General features: G+C 40.3%; 1 protein-coding gene across 4 annotated transcripts in view; it reads right to left on the bottom strand.

The window, feature by feature from the left end:
- Positions 1-21,640, bottom strand: part of LOC144822137 (ICOS ligand-like) — a 288,880-nt gene that overhangs the window by 10,219 nt on the left and 257,021 nt on the right. For 2 of the 4 annotated variants that reach the window (XM_078679282.1, XM_078679283.1), the window contains 2 exons: positions 12,658-12,825; positions 3,580-3,631 (listed from right to left, as the gene is read on the bottom strand). In XM_078679282.1, coding sequence (XP_078535408.1) covers positions 3,580-3,631; positions 12,658-12,825 — 220 coding nt within the window. Of the gene's footprint in view, positions 1-691; positions 3,275-3,575; positions 3,632-12,657; positions 12,826-21,640 lie in introns of those variants that run through there. The other 2 variants (XM_078679284.1, XM_078679285.1) reach the window with 2 other exon arrangements.

Below are 21,640 nucleotides of genomic sequence, written 5' to 3'. Positions count from 1 at the left end.
TCAATGGTAAATGCTATGTGTACAAGGCATTACTAATGGGCTGTTCTATATCATGCACATTGTTTGAGTGCTTTAGCACCTTTCTGCAGTGGTTGTTTTAAAAAAAAGACGGGGCACAAGGTAGTGACCCATTACTTGGATGATTTTTCTTTGTTGGAACCTTCGGCTCCGCGGAGTTCCAGGAGGCCCTGGAAAACTTCAAAGAGCTGACGGAGGAGTTAGGAGTGCCATTTTCACCCGGAAAGATGATGAGCCCCAGCACGGCACTGTCTTTTCTTGGAATTGAGATTGACTCCAGAAAAATGCAAGCCCGGCTGCCAGATGATAAAAGGGATAAAATGCTGGAATTGTTTAACGCCATGCTGGCACATGCAAAAGTAATGGTCACAGAGATACAGGCCTTGCTAGAGCGTCTCAATTTTGCATGTAGGGTAGTGAGAGTAGGGAGAACCTTTTGCAGGAGGCTTGTGAGGGCATTAGCAGGGAGCAGATTGTCTCAATATCATGTGCATCTCTCTGCAGGCATAAAAGAAGATTTGAGAATGTCACAAGTTTTTCTGCAAACTTTCAATGGCTTTCAACTGGCACAGGAGGGGGATCTCATTTGGGATGTTCATATAGTGTAAGATGCAGCAGGCAGCAAAGGTTTTGGACTCTACTGGCAGAGGAAGTGGTGTGCCAACCAGAGGCTGATAGAATGGAAGGAAGGGGATAAGTCCATTGCATTTCTGGAGTTCTTCCCCTTAGATAAGGCAGTGTCACTGTGGAGTATTCAGCTTGCGCTTAGGAAGGTGACTTTTAGAGTTGATGATATGGCGATTGTAGCGATTGTGAACCGTTAGTCAGCAAGGAATGAACAAGGTTACAGTTGCTGAGGGTTTTGTCCTTGGTTGCTTGCGTCTTGATATAGCTTTTAGAACACTGCATGTCCCAGGTGTGGACAATGACATAGCGAATGCTTTGTCTCATTTGCAGTGTGGGAGATTCCGTGGGTTGACCAAGGACCACGATAGAAACCCGACACCCATGCCGCAGCAGTTGTGGTACGTAAGCAACACAGGATGCTACAACTGGTGGTAGGATCACTTGCTAAGTCCACTAGGATAGCCTAGCATAGAAGGAGTTTTTGCTGTCAGGCACCCAGCGACGCTCAAATGAGCTACAGTGAAGGGACGATTTGATTTAGTTTATCCTGGATATGATTGAAAAAAGCTTATCCAGGGTGTCAATTGCAAGGAAATTAGCTGGAATTGCATTCATGGGTAAATTGCTCTGGAGTTACGCTGCTTCAGCGGGTGAATTGGGTGCAAGGATGCTAGAAGGGTGGGCCAGGGAGCGTGGCCAGCTGAATCTGGTCAGGAGACCCTTGTCGTGGCAGTTGCTGAGCAGAATAATACAGATTTTGCCTAGGATTTACATGGACGCCTTCGAATCATGCCTGTTTTCCACATTGATGGTGGATGTTTTTTGGTGCATTTAGAGTGTCTGAGTTGTTAGGGGACATAGGGAAGATGTGGTCTTGCACAATGCAGGGATACATATATGGTTAAAAAAGTCCAAAACGGATCAGAAGAGCAAGGGAAAATGGGTGTTGTTTCATGCTCCATTGCCTAAGCTTACTTGCCCTTATAGATGGGGGCTTCACTGGCGAGCAGCATCCAAGGATATCAGGGAGTCAGTTTTTGTGCATACAAATGGGAAAAAAGTTACAGCCTTCCAACCGCTAGCGGTGCTGAGGAAGGCACTAAAGGGATTGGGCAAAGACGGTGCAGGTTTTGGGACACATTCTTTCCGGATTGGGGCAGCATCCGAGGCAAGCAATAGAGGGTGGGGACAGGGTGATATCGTGCACTTGGGGAGGTGGTCCTCGGATTGTTATAAGCAATACTTTGGCAGCAGGGATAAGGAAATTAGCGCGTTGTTAACAATGCATAAGCTAACGCAATGTTTCTCGTTTCAGGTTCGGTGGCTGGCCCCCTTTCGTTGGAAATGTCAGTCTGGGTTGTAGGACACTACTTCGTGAAGTGGGTGCACGTACAAGCACGAGAAATTTATTACAGACAGAATCTTGGTTTTAATGATAAACTGTTTAAAGTATTATGGAAAGGTAAAGGGGGCATGTTGTGGAATGAGCTGATTCCGTGCCTTAACGGTCTGCTAGTTGGGGGTCGGTGTTCGGACATTTTGGTCGTACATTTGGGTGAAAACGATTTGTGTAAAGAGAAGGGCATAGTCCTGAGGAGAAGCATGAGGAGGGACTTAGCACTTATTAAACAACAGTGGTCAGGATGTTTAGTGGTATGGACTGAGTTTGTATCATGCCGGGTCTAGCAGGGGGCAGTTAATCCAGGAGCAGTGGACAGAGCCAGGAGGAAGCTTAATACGGAGATGCCTAGTTTTTGCAGGGAATTGAGTTTTGGTAGAATTGTGCACAGGGACATTCGTTTTGATTCAGTGGAATTTTTGGGAGGAGAGAGGGTTCACGTGCCAAGGCCGGGAATGGCCCTTTATTTGTTGGAAATTAGGGAGGTGTTAGCCAGAATGTTAAATGTTCAGAGCCACCCTAGAAATAAGAGGCCTATAGGACGGGGGTGGGGGAGGAGGTCAGAAAAAAGGAGGTTAGGCAGTAGTGGCCCTCACCCCATTTTTCCTGGGTGGCGGTGTTTTGAAAAGTTGGCCAGGGTTGGCACAGGTTTTTGGTTAAGTATTGGAAGTTTGTGAGCAGGGGAAAAAAAGGGTAGGCAGGTAGTCTAAGTTTCAGGATAGACGTTTGGTAGTTGCAGGAAGGCAGGTAGGGAACGGAGTGTCATTGGGGGAAAAAGTTTTAACTGCAATACAGTGTAATATTGTTGTTATGTTAATGCCAGAGTGTGGGAACTTTTGAGGTGATCGTAGGGGTGGGGGGTCAGGGGTCAGCTATTCGATGTAAAGCAAGGCAATTGCCAGCTGGTGATTTTGTAATATGCACCTGTTTCAATAAAGCAGCCTTTTTCACATCCAAATGGGTCTCGATTTAGCTTGCCCCCCTCCCTCCCAATGCCCCGACTATCCCACTATCCCCAAGATCGGGAACAACAACGGCGCCCTGTTCCAGGAGCCAGGGGCCGTGGCAGGCAATCTGGCGGCACAGGCCCCATCCAGGGGGTCCTCTTCTGGTGCTCGTCCGTCAGGCCTCGCATTTGGTCCCGGTCCAATCCGCTGAGTGCAGGCTTGCTGGAGGAGGATTTACATCCCAATGCCAATGAAAAAAGAAGCGGCAGATAATTGCTCCATCCTATGAAGTGAAAACAGGAAGCTGCCATCTTGGGCTAGTGCAAAGGTACGCCCGACATACACAATTTTAACAAAAATAACACATTTATTATTACATTAATATGTTTAGATATATTCTTTTTAATAGAACTGACCTAAATATATGCACTTGATAAATTTTGATTAGTGATACTGGGCCAGATCAGATGGCGAAGCTCTTTCTCATTAATATCACTGCTATGTTACATGAACATAAAAAGTAAAATTAATTGGAGTAAAATGACTCCTGGCATTCAAACAATTAATTCAAGAGAACTACATAGTTACCTCTGATCCTCCGACATCTGCTGCTGCAGTTCAAGGTCCACTTGGGCAACACCTGCAAAAATAAACACAAGGTGAGTGTCAGCCAACATCAAGTCACCTACTGGCAGCGATCAATAGATGCACAGCTGGAGTTCTGAAGCCAACAGTGACAGATGCATCTAAAGGAAGTGGTACAACAAAGAGATCACATATAGGGCCAATTTATTTTTATTTAATTTTATTTTGAGAGTTTTATATAGCACTGGCTAGACCCGAAGGTATCAGAGCACTTTACATAAGGTTCCACAGAAATTACAGAATTGCATCAGTTACACGTTACATCAGTTACTAGAAAAACATTTCAAGAGAGTAGAAGACAAAATAAATGGAGCTTAGAAGGGTAAAGGGGTGGGGTAAGGGGTAGGAGGTAGATAGGATGGAGAGACAAAGGAGAGTCTGCCCAAAGTCCGGCTGGGTAGGGGACGGCCGAGGGGGAAGTCCACAGCCCATCTCCTCTTTAACTATCAGGTGGCTCCACCGGGCGTCAGCCAACCAGCTAGGTCTCCAAGGGAAAACAATTAAAGAGCAAAGAGGGCCGGTACATGGAAGGTAGAGGAGAAAGGGGGTGGAGTAAAGGGGTAGGAGGGAGAATACAACGGAGAGACGAAGTAAGTTCTGTCCAAAAACCGGCTAGATAGGTGACGGCTGAAGGGGTAGTTCACTGCCCATCTCCTCTTTAACTATCAGGTAGCTTCACCGGGCATCGGTCAAAAAGCCAGGTCTCCACGGTCAGAGCTAGGTACACAGATTCCGTATCATGATGGGTAGGCCGGCTGGGGGATGTGGTCCAGGCTTGATTAATTAAGCCCAGGTGCCATCTCAGGGTCAGGCAGGCTTGGGTGCTTACTGTAGCCTTTTCTGCTGTGAAAAGCAGGCTTCCAGAGAGCTTAAACCACCCTCTGCCCCGCTGGTGTAAACTCGGTGGGCCAGACCATGTAGCCCAGTGTGGTTCAAGGGGCTTTTCTTCTTGCGGCGGTCAATTAATGCAAAAGGGATCCAAATGGGATATGAAAAAGATCTATGATTTGAGGTAAACGTTTAAGATTTGTATCAAAAGTGCTCAATTGATGTAATTATGAGAAAATAGATCTAATTAAGGGATTAAGGAATGCTCTGGGATAGAGCCACTACTAATAAAATGTCCAATTATTCTAAAGATGGGATGTGAACAGTGACATTATACAAAATGAAGCCCCCCTGCAGAATTTGAAGAGGTGCCCCAGAGTCTCCAATATTTCACTGATATTTATTGGCCCTTAGCTGAACGGGGGAGGGCCCTGCCGGTTTAAGGGGCCCCTGTGGGGCTGCCCCCCTCCCTGCACAACAGAGGCTGCAGGAGCCTGTGTTACACCTCTGGGTGTGAGAGAGATCACACAGTCTGGAGTTCTACATGTGGCTAAAGCTAACAACACTCCATCTGTGTAAGGTACTAGCACAGCATCCTTTGTTGGTCAGGGATAGAGCAAACTCTGACCAATGCTTCGAAGAGATTAACCTGGAAGAGACCTCAAAATTTATAGCTGGTAATAGAGACAACAACGGTCAATTATTGTCTATATGGAGCGCTCAGCAAACTTCCAATTAGTCACAATTCGTTGCAGGTGCCAATGAAAAGAGGCAGGGTGCCCGAGCGCTGCACATCAGAACGATAACAAAAATGTAGCTATAGTTTGAAACAATAGTGTTTAGAGGTTAATAGGGAATGGGCAAAAATGCTCTCATTTTCTACATGTTCACGTTTAAAGTTGACATCTTTTTAGATGATGACTTTTAGTACATTTTGCTTGTGTGCTTGAATGCAATAGTGTACTTAGAAAATGTTTTACTTACAGATAAATTTCTTCGTCGGCACATTATCGTACCACCGTACATTATGTCCAAGGACTAAGTATACTGCTTAAACTGCCCTTGTATATTGCTCTTTGTTTGGAGACAGCTCTGAATTAATAGAGTAAACAATGACAGCAGGATCTGAACTCAGGCACAGTGCTAATGCATCCAGTTTTCATTTTATGAACTGCCCGAGCCTTTGTTCCGCAGAGGAGCATTTCTATGGATTGTCATGGTCGCCCGTGCCTGAATTTTTGCCAAGCGGAATCTCATCACTATCCTCAGAGGGACGGTGGCCTGTTGTTGCATACGACTGGCTTCCAGATGAAACACAGAACAGGTAAATAGGGAGTTAGACCACTTCAAGGTATCAGGCAGGACCACATTCACCCTATTCTCCCTAGGATAGGTGGTACTAGGTAGGAGTACAATTATATGTAATCATATAATCAATGCAATAATTATAATGGTTGAATTATTCACCTAGTTAACCATTCTTGGCATGCTGGTTGCAATGCTCTGTTTCCTTCTACTAATCATCGCAGTGCACATATTTTATACAACAATCCATGCTTCGAATGTTTGAAATGCCAATTTGTGTAGTTCTTGTGTCCCCCTTTGGGCATGCCTGAGACAAGGACCAAAGGGTAGATTTGTTTCCACGATTTCTTGGATGAATTAAGGTTGTCCTATTTTGAGGTTGCAGACACCATCAAGTACCCTGTGATATTTATGTGTCTAGATGGCACACTGTGAGCTAGCCAGGATAACATATTCTGATGGTATGAGTGGGCTCAGTCCCCATAGATTGACGAATATGTTGCCAAAACGCACAGTCTTACTGAATTAGTAGGACGCATGCAACAATAGTATCACAAAGTCACATTAAGGCATACATAACCGAGTAATATTCAGAGTTACAAGGTCCTGAAAATACTGTAAAACTGGTTGTTATCCTGGCTAATATGTTGAAAGATATGTAAACAAAATCATCCGCGGAAGGCAGTAAGAACCGATGGTGCAGAAGGTCCCTGGCATGGCTCTGGGGACCTGTGCTGTTCTGCATTGGTCTTTTCCTGTAAAGGCTGTGCTTTGTCTTTTTCCTCAGTGAGTCTGAAAATCATGTGAGCACACAAAGGGGATGCCCTACTTAAAGAACCGACACCCCTGAGCAAGGATCTGACGTACGTGTGAAAGGGGAGCGTCTATTGTGGATTACCTTTGAGATGGCACGAGGCACTGGGGCTGGCGGTGTTGCCAATGTAATTTCTATGGCAAAAACAGGCCTTTTGCCTCACTCGTTTATAGAGATATGCTGTGAAATGAGCAGGACCTATGAAGCAGACTCTAGTGTTTTTGTTTTGAAATGTCTTTCATTTGTACAGTGATTAAAGGTAAAGCCATATCCCAACGGAGTCTTTTTTCTTCTTTCTCCAGGTGTGGGGAAGTTGGGACCATCAGTACGATGCTCGCCCCTCAAAAGAAGGAAAAATGTCAGAGGTGAGTGCACCGAGTTATCTTTGGTGTTGGTCCTACTTTAGTTTTAGGTTTGCGAAAAGGGAAAGATGAGGGTTGTCACCCGTTGAACCAATTCAAGACCCATCATCAGGTGCTCAAAATCATGCTCAGTTGACCTCAATAGGCAAGCCTATAGGTTTCGATTGTGGTATTCAGCTCCTATGCCAAAGGTAGGAAAACACAGGAAGAATAAATAAGGCATAGCGAGTGAAAACCAATCACTCAACAGAAATGTACTTCCTTTTGGTTATTCCCCTTGGCTCTCACTTCGACCAGTATTACTGAGGCTTTCTAATTTGCTATGCACTGCCTGCTCTTTGAGAAAACAACCCTCTCTTACAGCTGGTATGGCTAGGACGCTTGCTCCAGACCTTCCGCCTTCTGTACTTTTCCAGTATACAGGTGTGTACCTGGATGAGCCATGATTCTCCAGCAGCAAGACTGGCGGGTAGCATTGCCAGTGGCCTCTGGCTCCTTCCCAAGTCCTCCCGCACCAGTGTCCGACTGTCTCTTTGGCGATGTCTTCTCATTCAACATCTTGGGACACAAGAGCCTCCTTCTCCTCACTCGTTGAGGCACGTTCATATTGTGGGCTCCATCTTTTGACATCTGTCTCTCTCAGATAAAAGGGATTCCTCCCCTTGGTCGCAAAGTAGGTCAGCTGACTATCGCTGTAGTCAGAATTAAAATGACTGCGTCCCCTTTCCCTGAGTTGCTCGTCTTCCCACATCCAGTTTAGGGGTGGAGGAAAGGAGGTTCCCAATATCAGAGCATCTTTTTCCAAGTCTTCCAGGATGGGCTGTGGGTAAATAAGAGGGGAATGAAGACCCAGTGAGGCATCCCCATACTTCTGTCAGTGGAGCCCGTCCTCCTCCTCTGCCGCACCGGGACCAAGGTCAGCCTGACAGATGTCTACTGGCCTCCCCAGGTGAAAGCTTCTGCCAATCTCTCTTTTCTCTTGTAAGTCAAGGTTGAGTTCGAGGTCTATGTGCACATTTGCCTGAGCGCATAGTTCATAGTGGAGTCCATATTATGCCTACATGGGTGTGACGGATATATGACAAAATATAGAAACACAAAATATCGAAATACAGAAATATCGGAGAAATAATATCGATGTAAACAATATCGATATCCTATCTACAACAAGGTAACTATTAAAATATCAAGAAAAAAAATATCGATGTCAAAAATATCGTTTAAAAAAAAATATCGATTTTTTAATTTTAAAAGAAGATGTAAAATTAATTTAAAAATACTTAAAAATATAATAAACATAGTTAAAATTATTTTATATTATTTAAAATTAATAAATAATATACATAATTTAATAAAAATTAATTAAACATATAAATATAATATATATATACTTACTTGATAATTAGTTGTAATATTTATTGTAATAACCTATACATAATTAAACATATTAATTAAAATAATTATGCAAAACAAATTTTAAAAAATTAATTTACTTTTAATATTTTTAAAATTAATTATATAATGCATTAAATAAAACAATACATAAAATATTAAGTAACAGAGGGAATAAAATACTATTCCAACTCCAAAAAAACAACAGTAAGGAAAATGTTGGATAGCGTAGGGGTAAAAATTACTATTCCCACTCCAAAGAGTGCAACAGTAGGGAAAGTGTTGGATAGCGTATGGGTAAAAATTACTATTCCTACTCCAGAGAGTGCAACAGTAGGGAAAGTGTTGGATAGCGTAGGGGTAAAAATGACTATTCCCACTACAGAGAATGCAACAGTAGGGAAAGTGTTGGATAGCGTAGGGGTAAAACTTACTATTCCCACTCTAGAGAGTGGAACAGTAGGGAAAGTGTTGGATAGCGTAGGGGTAACAATTACTGTTCCCACTCCAGAGAGTGCAACAGTAGGGAAAGTGTTGGATAGCGTAGGGGTAACAATTACTATTCCCACTCCAAAGAGTGCAAAAGTAGGGAAAGTGTTGGAAAGCATAGAAGTTAAAAATAACATACTTTTAAAAAAGAATTAATATTTTAAATTATTAAAAAAAAATATTGAATTAATCTAAACTATTTACAAAAACCAATAAATAATTATGTAAAAAAGAATTACCAATTAATATTTAATATCCAATACATTAATTATCAATACCCAACTATAGATTTAATAACTACTTAATTACATATCAAATACTTTACACACTATTCCCCTATGAATGCACAACAAACGCCAATAATAAAATAATACACTTAACATAAGTATCAATTAATCAATTAATTAAAATGAATTACCAAATATAACAAATTAATTACCAATTAATAATTGATTAACAATAATATAATTAGCAATAACAATTTAATGAAAATAGATTATTACTTAATTACATTTAAATTACTTCCCACCCTATTCCCCTATAAACCCATAACCCGCTACAAACATAATTATCAATTAATCAATTAATTAAAATACATTACCAATTAATAAAAATTAATTACCAATTAATACAAATTAATTTATAATTCCTAAAAAATGTATATTTAATGTAGTATAATTAAATTACTTTCCACCCTATTCCCCTATAAACCCATAACCCGCTACAAACATAATGATCAATTAATCAATTAATTAAAATAAATTACTAATTAATAAAAATTAATTACCAATTAATTAAAAAGATTGTATAGTTCCTAAAAATGAATAATTAATTTTGTATAATTAAATTACTTCCCACCCTATTCCCCTATAAACCCACAACCCGCTACGGTACTAAAATACAAACTTTACTTAAATTACGTTAAAAAAAATAATACATATTAAATAGATAATAATATACATAAAAATCATGTAAAAATCGATATTAGTAACATCGATATTACTAATATCGATATTAGTAACATCGATATTACTTACATCGATATTAACAACATCGATATTACTTACCTCCGAAATTCTGTCCCTTCGATATTAAAAAATTCAATATTACTTACCTTCTATATTATATCCCTTCGATATTAAAAAATCGATATTATGGTATATCGATATTAAAACATCGATATTTTATCTGCATACCAGGTGCGACAACTGACACTATTATAGGACTTTGTGTGAAACGTCCCAGTTCTTTGCTGGTCTGTGAGTCACCTCTTTTGCATTACTTTCTCTTCCGTATTCCTTTATCTTCTGTGCCCTTAAAGTGTTGCACTGTCCTGTGAGTAAAGGTATTAGGTTTCTTTTTTTTGAAGTGCCACAGTGCATCTGCCAGGTCATCCTTGTCCTTCTCATCTTCGTGCTTATCTGCATCTGTGATGAGTTGCTAAAAGATCCAATTGGATCCACATTCCAACACGGCCATTGTCCACCTCCATCTGTAAGTCACTTAGATGTGACATGATGATTATCTCAATAGCATTCATTGATCTCTACCCTGACTGCATTCCATCTAAGATCTAACTAGACTCATTGACAATTGAACCTGTCTGATCACTGCCTGTTTGAATAACTTCTCTAGAAACAGCAGATTATAAACTGAGAAATTGTTTTAGGTCTGCTTGAAGCTTTTTTAGGAGCAACTAGCCAGTGTCCTTGTCACTATTTTCAAAGAGGAGTTGATAAAACCAGGGCATAAATCTTCAAAGAAGATATTTTTACTACTTCTTTAAAAATGGTTTGGTGCTATCACATCATCAGTGTAATTTGAAGACTCTTCTCTATCAGGGTTGCACACCTCACCTTGAAAGAGGTTTAATTCTACAAGTGAAGCCTTCCTTCACTCCCTGCTATGGCTATGGTTATGAGTAACTGTCAAGGGTTGGACAGGATTAAGGTAAATTTCCTTCTTTATTGCTGAGGAAAGTGGAACTCCTCTGAGTACCCATTTGCCGCCCAGCACTTAATAGTACATGTGAAAGGTGTCCAGTGTATAATTAAGAGGGCCCTACCTAAAAAAAAGCTACAAAGGGCAAAAACATCGTTTGCAATCTTGTATCTCTTGATTGAAAATTAAGATTTAGGAAGAAAAAGACAAGCAAGGATTCAAACCTCCTCTGACATCAATGAAGGCAAAATAGCCCAGCAAGGTCGTCCATTAGAAAAGCCAAAGGAAAATCTAGTTGTGTGAAGTAAAAAGTAGGGACAAAAATAGTTGCAAATGGGGGTGATGAACATGATGAAAAATAAGGGAACAAATACATTGTGACACATCCATCACTTGTTAATACCACCTATATAGTTTGACACAGGACCCCCTTTTTATACGCTCCGTTGCTGTACTAACAGGCCAGAGCTACACACACAGATGGTCCCACTTGGCTGCCCTGCTCTTTCTCTCCCAGGCTCATTTCTGCTGTTATGCATTAAACATGTTTCAAAACTGACACTCATTGCTACATCTCTTATACTTTACTAGGACTAGGTTAGTGCCTTATTATGATAATGGGCAGTCGGACTGCTACCTGTGATCACACCGGCCAGGAGACCAAGCGCCAAGCAGGCGGCAGTCCGACAGCCCAATTATGATGTGACGCTTGGCTGGCGGTCAGAAAAGGGCTCTTTAACACTGCGGCTCGTGATGCGGCTCTGGAAAAAGGGCTTCAGAACAAGCCACAGTGTAAAAGATCATTTTGTGCACATCCATTTACCATGTGCCATGCACCAAGTGGTGCATGGCACATGGTGCATGGATGTGCGTGGGGGCATTACATGTGCCACCTGGGCTACTTTGTAGTGGCCCATGAGGGACGGGGCCCTGTTTGTGCCCCTTAAAGTCCCTATCCGACAGCCTATCTATAGCGGTGGATCTGCCAGGAAAAGACTGTCAGATAGGGACTTTGTTATCCTGGCGGCTGTGTCTTCCTCGGCATCGCCTCTAGTCAGGACTACCATTCCAACCACCGCCTGTCAAGATCAGATGATCCTGTCGATTGCGGCAGTCTTCCACCCGACCTCTGCGGTCCGACTACCTGCTTTGTAATGCAGTGGTCGGACCGATGACCTGTCTATCGGGCGGACTGCCACCGATGACCTGTTTTTGGCGTTCTGTCCGATGTCGTATTTAGGCCCTTAAGTGAGATTTATTGATCAAGGACACAAGTCAATGTCTTTAAATCTAGTCAGGAGTCTATCTATATCTCTTCAAAAGCTGGGATACAATCCCACATTGGTTCTAAGAGCCATGCATCATCCAGATGTGCCTAAGAGTGCTTCCCTTCTACTGTATTCTCTCTTGAGATAATGTTGTGGTTTTCATAGTCAATTTCAAAAGTAATCATGTAATGCTTGATCAAGGCCAGTTGAACAGTGGCCTCTAGGATTGAGAGAAAGGGGGTGAGGAGTGATGAAGAGGAGTGAAGTTGGAAGATTGAGGAGGGATGAGTGAGAGGGGAGAAATAAGGGATGAGTACTGATGAATAAGGAAGGTGGGATGAAGTGTGATCAATATGGGTTAAGGAGTGAGGGGTGGGAGTGATGAATGACAAGGAAGAAATAGAAATTGAGAGGAGAGGGTTGAGGAGTGAGGAATGCGGAAGGAGGGAAGAGAATTGAGGATTCATGATCTCCTAAAATATTTGTCCAAGCATCTTTGATGGGGTGACAGCATACAGCATATCTGCTTTTCATTGTTCTACTCTTGCCCCCACCCCCACAATCCACCCCATATTCCCAGGTTATCGCCACTAAGTAGAAAATAAAAACTCTCAAGTCTCACCCCTGTATGCTCCACAGCGGTTCCTCTTACACAGGCAGACGATCACAGCCACCACCACCAAAAGGATGACTGTGCTGCTGAGCACCCCAGCAGTAGCTTGGTTTGCTCTAGAGGTCTGTTTCTCATTGATCACATAAGATCCAGTAGGGTCCACCATTCTCACAAAGTCTAAAAGAAAAGAGAACATTGCATATTCAAGAAACATATTCACCAATACATTACGTAGTATCACAGGCCAGCCGGATTCTAGAGATGGAGAATTAGAAGAGTAAGGGACAGGGTGAAACTAGTGGGATAGGCTTCCCGTTGAAGTTTTTCAGTTATACAGTCTTGTTGTCACTTGTTTGTTGCAAACACAAGGAGATGATGGAAGGAGCGCTGAAACTTGTCAGACACTCACCCCCAGTCACAGATCTGGGTTGAATCCATCATCATTCTTTAACTCACTTTCGCCACCTCAGTTCAAACCCTCCCTAGGGTGATCCAGTCCAGAACGGTGGAATAAATCATCAGTAAAAGCCGTTGGATGGGGCCCGGGGCCGATTGGCCTTCCTCGAGCACCTTATAGACAGAACCAGCAATTCTGGGCAGATAATCTGACAACTTTATTTAATCATATCCTGGTGAGTCAAGAAATTCCTGATAACTGGAGGGGATCAATTCTGGCCCCTATTTACAAAGCAGGACAAACCTCGGACCCTCCAATTATCGGTTAATAGCCCTTATAGATTGGGAGGCCACGTTTTTCGCCAAATGTCTGCTGCCAGATCTCACGGCCTGGGTGAAATCTAAAAACATATTGCCCAGAAATAAGACTGGATTTATTATCAGTCCTGGTACATCTATTAATATTTCAATGTTTGCACTAACAATTGAACAAGCAAGGCATAGCTCAATGGACTTTGATTAGTGCTTGTTGATTTTCAATCTTCTTTTGATGTAGTGCAAAGGAACATCCTCTGGGTTAAACTATCAAATTTGGGAATTTTTCCTCTAATCTCCTCAGAGATATTGAATTATTGAATTATTGTACAGAGATACATGGACAAGAGTAAGGTTAGGGCAAGGCACTACAAATTTAAAAAAATACCAACAATGAACACCCTAAAACAAGGCTGTGTCTTGGCTCCTCTGTTCAATTTGTATCTCACCGATATGTCTCCTGCTCTGAATAACATTAAGTAGCTCCTCTGGTGGTGCACACGTGAAGTACTCGTCATTTCTCCACACATTTTTCTTTGTGGTACACATACACGTAATTGCTGAGGGTATGTCGCTTTGTGAGTGATCTGACCTACATTCTTCCTTTTTTATGAACCAATTTGAAAGATGGGCACAGGGGACTGGATTAGACTGGCAAACAGACATAACATCGACTCCAAAATATCGACTGGACATAATATTGAGTTCTAAATATAGACTGGACAAAATATCGACTGGACAGAATATAGACATAAAATATATCGTTTTTAAGGTAAGTAATGTAATATCGAATGTTTAAAATATAGACAGTTAAAATATCGAAGTATATAATATAGGTAATTAAAAATATCTAATTTTTAATAGTATCTAATTTTTTATAATGTTTTTTATGTTATTATATGTGTGAAAATTGTGTATTTATGTTATAATTAATTTTAAATAATGAAATTTGTTTTTTTATTTTTTGCGTAATTAAATTCTGTAGCGGGTTGTGGGTTTATAGGGGAATAGGGTGGGAAGTAATTTAATTATAATTAATTAAATATGTAAATTTATTTATTGGTATTATTTTTTAATTAATTGTTAATTAATTTATATTTGGTAAATAATTAAATTTTAATTGGCAATTAATTTTAATTAATTGAATAATTGCTAGTTATGTTAATTTTACTAATTTATTTTCCGTAGCGGGTTGTGGGTTTATAGGGGAATTGGGTGGGAAGTAATTTAATTAAAATTAATTAAATATGTTAAAAAATGTATTGGTATTTTTTTAGAATTAATTGTTAATTAAAATTTTAATTGATTAATTGCTAATTATGTTAATTTTACTTATTTATTTTCAGTAGCGGGTTGTGGGTTTATAGGGGAATAGGGTGGGAAGTAATTTATTTATAATTAATTAAATAATTCAATTTATTTAATTGTATTTCATTTGAAATAATAGATAAATAAGTTTTAATTGTTAATTAAATACATTTTAATTTGTAATTAATTTGGATGAATAGCTAACAAATAATAATAATTCATTTTAATTTATTTGTAATTTTAATTGATTAATTGTTATATTAAAATAAATTGGTAATTACTTTAAAATAATTTGTTATAGATATTAATTTATATTTTTAAAAATAATATATGAAGTATTTAATTTCCCTACTATTGCACACTCTGGAGTGGGAATAGTAATTTTTACCCCTACGCTATCCAACGCTTTCCCTACTGTTGCACTCTTTGGAGTGGGAATAGTAATTTTTACCCCTACGCTATCCAACGCTTTCCCTACTGTTGCACTCTTTGGAGTGGGAATAGTAATTTTTACCCCTACGCTATCCAACGCTGTCCCTACTGTTGCACTCTTTGGAGTGGGAATAGTAATTTTTTACCCCTACGCTATCCAACGCTTTCCCTACTGTTCCACTCACTGGAGTGGAAATAGTAATTTTAACCCCTACGCTATCCAACGCTTTCCCTACTGTTGCACTCTTTGGAGTGGGAATAGTAATTTTTACCCCTACGCTATCCAACGCTTTCCCTACTGTTGCACTCACTGGAGTGGGAATAGTAATTTTTACCCCTACGCTATCCAACGCTTTCCCTTCTGTTGCACCCACTGGAGTGGGAATAGTAATTTTTACCTCTACACTATCCAACGCTTTCCCTACTGTTGCACTCACTGGAGTAGGAATAGTAATTTTCACCCCTACGCTAGCCAACGCTTTCCCTACTGTTGCACCCACTGGAGTGGGAATAGTAATTTTTATCTCTACGCTATCCAACGCTTTCCCTACTGTTGCACCCACTGGAGTGGGAATAGTAATTTTTACCCCTACGCTATCCAACGCTTTCCCTACTGTTGCACTCACTCGAGTGGGAATAGTAATTTTTACCCCTACGCTATCCAACGCTTTCCCTACTGTTGCACTCTTTGGAGTGGAAATAGTAATTTTTACCCCTACGCTATCCAACGCTTTCCTTACTGTTGCACTCACTGGAGTGGGAATAGTAACTTTTACCCCTACGCTATCCAACGCTTTCCCTACTATTGCACTCTCTGGAGTGGGAATAGTAATTTTTACACTTAGGCTTTCCTACGGTAATAATATTAATTATTATTTAATTATATTATGTTACTATATATATGTTTTAACAAATATGATTGTAAAATTTTTCTTTTATAACTTTCATTACTTATTTAAATATTATACGGTAATTTAAGTATTTTTAAGTATATTTTAGTAAATAATTTTTAATATTAATTTAATTTAACACTGTTTTAATAAAGTCGATATTTTAATTAACTATATTTTTGTAAACAATATTTTGTAGTCGATATTTTTGTACTTACCTGTTTGTAGATACAAACTCGATATTCTGTCTGTCGATATTTTGTCAACGATATTTTTTCAACTCGATATTATGTTCCTCGATATTATGTCAGTGATCCGATTAGACTCTATAACTGGTGTAGCAGTGGTTGGGTTGCGGTAGAAACCCCCTATACCAGTCTCACTTAGAATAAATGGGTGTTGCCCGATATTGCCAGATCTTTTGGTTTGAATACAAAGTATTATTCCCCAAAAGAATTTTCCGATAGACCTTTATATTACTTTAGAAGAGGTCAACCAAGCAATCAAAGCCAGCAAGGGAAGCAAGGCACCTGGCACTGATGGTGTGGCTGCAGGCCTTTTTAAAGCCAGTCTACCTTTATGGGACCCACTTTTGACACAAGTCATTGTAGCCTGCTGCACTACAGGTTTTATTCCTACCTGGTAAGAATCACAATTGATATTGGTTTTTAAAAAGGTGATCGCCAGAACACTGCATGTTACCGGCCAATTTTGTTGCACGATTCACTGGCCAAGGTGGTGGGGCGCATAGTACTTAATAGGCTCCAAGAGTGTTTTTAAAGATAACAATGTTTTATCCGAGTTACAGTTTGGTTTTCACCCGGGCTTAGACACAGTGGAGCAAGAATTAAATCGTACTATTTTAATTGGGATAGGTACCCTGGCAAAGCAGGGTAGATTATATTTAGAGTTTGTAGATTTAACCCCAGCCTTTGACTGTGTAGAGAACGATAAGCTATGGTTCATCTGAGCCAATTTGGGTGTGGAAGCACCCCTCTTACATTTCCTGAGGCAGCTTTATTCTGGTTTGAAAGCAAGGGTCCATTTTGGGGTGAAGAGCAAGTGTACCACAACTTTCACAGTGGAGAGGGGTGTAAGACAGGGCTGTGTCATGGCACCCTTCTAATCCACACTAGCTTGGGGGCAGGTACTAGCGGAACAGTGCCAGGACCTACCACAAATTGATAAGCGCCCTGTACCTGCCTTCCTCTACGCGGACGATGCCGTGCTGATGGCATGTACCCAGCTGGTGCTCCAACGAGTACTGACAAGTTTCACCCGGTACATGAAAAACCTGGGACTCAGAATAAACATAGCTAAGACTTTTATAATGAAATGCAGTGGAGGTAGCTCAAAGTGTAGGGATATTTATATAGATAACAAAAAGATAGAAGCTACAAGGACATTTCCTTACTGAAGCATTCTTTTTGATGAAAAGGGGTCATGGTCCCAGGCAGTTAAAACAAGAAAGTTTTTATTTTTGAAAGCCACGGCTGCCTTAATTAATTTTTCAAGAAAGCTGGGTAAATGACCACCCGTAGAGCTACAATACATATAAGGCAAAATGTGTGACAACAGCTATATATGGAGCAGGTGTGTGGGGCTGCAGTGACCACCAGCCTCTACAATTGCTGTTGAATGCTGCTTTAAGATTTCTTTTGCCCGTTCCATCAGTTCTTTGTACACATGCCATGCAGAGTTAGGGTTACCTTACATAGCGGACCTAATGAAAATTCAATCAGTTCTTCTGTGGCACAGGATTTGGACTGCAGAGGAAACCAGCCTTAATAGGGAGAACATAAAAAACTGTTTCGAATTTCACTGGGGTCTTAATATCTTGTGGCTGAAATATGTAAGGGATTTTATGAATGACCTAGGACATGCAGAATATTACGATGTCATGTAATGTAACATCCGTTACCAGAATTTCTTTTTAAAATAGACTGTAAGACACTCTTGGAGACAAATAGACTATATGTAGAAATATCAAGGTCTACCGTACAGTCAAATCAAATGATATTGACAACGTCTGATATGCTGCCCTACCTCAAAAACCATTGAAGGCATACAGAACAGATTTGTTCTAACTCGTCTTAGGCTCGGCATTTTACACAGTTTCATAAGCTTTCCTGCTACCAGTGACTGGTCGAAATTACGGTGCAACTGCCCATGTGATGAAATATCCCAGCACTCAACTATCCACGTAGTGCTTTTCTGTAAATTTTATGAAGTGCAAAGAAAGATGTGGATCTTGCCAATTTTAAAGCTCTATGGTTTTAGGCAATGCTGTCTGGCATTTTTATTTCTATAATTTCTAGAAAATGATTATGTTATGGGGTGTGTCACAATCTTTTTAAAGAATCTAATTAAATGAAGAAATCAAATATACTATGGATTTTCATAAACATAATCATGATTGTATATCAGGCTGCATCTTTAACTAGATGCCGGAGAAGATCTTAAATCTTTTATCAATAGGTGTAGGTTTATCTAATCTATGTTAACAAATGAGATTTTTAGCCATGTAAATATCATTGACTTATTTGTGTCTGCTTTTGGGATTTCCTTTGTAGAAATCGAATAAAGTTGATTTGAATTGAATTGAAATAGTCATGGGGCATATTTGAAATTTTGTCAGAAACTAAGTAACAATTATAATTCTACTCTTATGTCAATCGTTTGGGAGGCTATAAGCGACCGTAAAAATATGACTGCTCATAAATATTTAAATTTGGCCATATCCACTTTTAATGCAGAACAATTATGGGCCTTACCCCTCTCTCAGCTTGCATTTAACAGAGTTATTAAGGGTAGTAGTAAAAAAGTGTCATCACTGCTGGACAGTGAGGTGTTAGCGAAAAGATCCCACGTGTGGATTGTAATTGCAACATATGGCCAACTAAAACCCCAGAGTTATCTGGGGGTCTGAATGGACTAAATTAAAAGCTAAAGCTTTTGAGATTTCGGCTTGGCAATTTCCAATTTTGTAGTAACTTTCCAGCTTGGAAAAGATTGAGTAACACAACGTCATGCCACCTCTGTAATTACAAGAGAGAAGATATTTGTCACATAGTCTGTAACTGCCCAGCCTTAACTGCTAAACGTAGAACCCTTCTACGACAGGACTTCAATCAATATGCTTTTCGGATATGCCGTCAAGCAGCAAGAGCAGGGCCCAACTGGCTACCGGGCGTTTGGTGCTGGGGGTGGATTTCGTTGATGGGGACCTGCGTGTGCTTAACCTCTTGCATGCTCATGACTAGCTCAGCTCATCATGAGCTACAGTGCTCCTGTGCTCATGACGAGCTGAGCTCGTCATGGCCTTTAGAACGCTCGCACCTTGGGCTAATTCTCCTGCTGTGAGAACGTTCTAAAGAAACGGGTGAGGCCGTGACGAGCTCAGCTCGTCATGAGCACAGGAGCACTGTACTGCATGACGAGCTGAGCTCGTAATGAGCATGGGGGCGCTGTGCGCGCCCCCCAGCACAGCAGGTAAATGTGCGCAGCAGTGAAGGGGTTAAAACTATTCATTTTGCTTTGTTTATTTAGAAGCACACGCAGGTCCCCATCAACGAAATCAGCCCCCACCGCAGTGAAATCAGCACCCGGCTTGGCAGCACACACAACTGCCCGGTAGCCAGTCCAGCCCTAAATAAGAGCTGGTTTGCAGGGAGACGATTTACTGGAAGCTTCTTAAAGTTTGTTGATATTGCAGTGGGTAAATTAGATAAATGTGTACAGTATAGGTTTTTTTTTTCTTCATAGTATTCTATCAATTTAGGAACAAACCATTAGGAAGGAGAAATATTTATAAGGGCTTTGTAACTGTAAAGTCTTAAGATGATTCTACAAAAGAAGCTTTGCACTTTAAAACCTTATATGATGTAAGCTCACTGTATCTAGTGCCAGGTCTCAATAAAAAGCTCACAAGATACTCGGCACGTCATACTATTGCCAATTAATTTTGTTCTCTCCGCTGATTGGGATTATTCTAAGTGTGTAGCATGATTAATATTTAATAGAGGGAATAGGACCCTCTAGGTACAGAGGTAATCGCAGGTAGAACAAGTCCCTCGCAAATGCATTCTGACATAATGTTTTAGGTGGTTTTAAACGACGAAAAAATTGTTTTAAATATGGGAATAACCTTTTTATTTTTAAATGTTACGCTTTTTTAAACTTGTTATTTTGTGATACTATGTAGGAAATGTGTAACGTTGTAAATTTGTATTAACTGAACAATAAATTCTTCTTCTGGTATAAGTGCAATCAATTCCTTCAAAGCCACAACATTAATTTGTGCCCATGTGGCTTTAAGGTAAACATTCCGGAGATTCCAAGGGCATGATAAGGCGGCCATTTCCTCCCAACCTATTCCCCTTCGATATTGTACCCTTAAATCAGCTAAACTCAGGGTTTCTTGTGACATTACAACATTTAGTTCCATAGACATACTATTTTAAAGTTACTAGATGAGCGGGCGTGTCGTATCAGGAGGTGTCACTACCAGTCTTTATCGTCATTGATGATTCATTTTAGAATAAATGCCTGCACTATCAACCTAGGAAAAGCAAGTATTACACCTTTAGTAACATATCTTGGAGCAACAGCTCTTTACATTAGCAAGGTTTATGACTCTCTAAGTATATTCCTACATGAGATTAAATCAATGAAATCTTAGATCTAAACCCTCATTCTGCAAACGACATGGCTCTGAGACCACAACAAAGTGGCTTGTGGCAATATAATGAAAATAAATATTTTCCACTCTCAATCATTGTAGGTAGTTACTATGGGTCCAAACCCCAATGGTAAATATATACTTGTAGATTTATTCATTTAGATTAACTTTTACACCTAGGTATAAGTCGACACTTTTATTTTGCTCTTTCCATTTCTGAGTGAATAGTTATACCTAGTTGTAGACTGATGTCTCCACTCCTTCAGTTTCAGTTTAGTGAGTGGAGACATATAAAATAACAGTGTAAACTTACTTCTAGTTGTAACTAGGGCTGAGATCTCCCGATTGTAAAGTATAGGGAAAATAATTTAATTAACTTTGTAAGTTTATCGATATATATGTTGAACTAGTTAGGCACAAATGAAGCAAGTTTTTTGTAACTCTGAAGGGTGGGGCAAACAAATATTTTAATAGCATTGAAACAAATCAATACACTAGGGCATGCCATTCCACACAATATAATTTGTGTGTGTGATAGCTTCATCCGTAAAAGTGTACGTGCAAATCTAATGGTCATTTCAAATTAAAATGTGGTGTCTGTAATGGATGTCCACTAACACACCATGCATACTCCACTGTACGACACTCCACTCTATAACACTCCTCTCTACCACACACACTCCCACACTCCACATTCCACATTAAATGGCATTCTATGGCACTTCATTCTAGGCCACCCCACAGCGTAACTATACGTAACTCTTTGACACTCCACTCTACAACACCTTCTCCACTCTCGCCCCGCCACTCTACTCCACTCTGTGCCTTTTCACTCTACGTCCCTCCAACTCAACACCCCTCCACAACACGGCACTCCACATCTCATTCCTAACACTACGGTCCATGATAGTCCATGGCCAAAGGCCAGCTCCTGCAGCCAACTCCCGCTGTGCCCTGCCAAAACCTATGT

The sequence above is a fragment of the Lissotriton helveticus genome, chromosome 3_1 (genome assembly GCF_964261635.1).
Source record: "Lissotriton helveticus chromosome 3_1, aLisHel1.1, whole genome shotgun sequence".
In the NCBI taxonomy this organism is placed as follows: Eukaryota; Metazoa; Chordata; class Amphibia; order Caudata; family Salamandridae; genus Lissotriton; species Lissotriton helveticus.
This window is presented reverse-complemented; position numbering and strand designations above follow the sequence as displayed.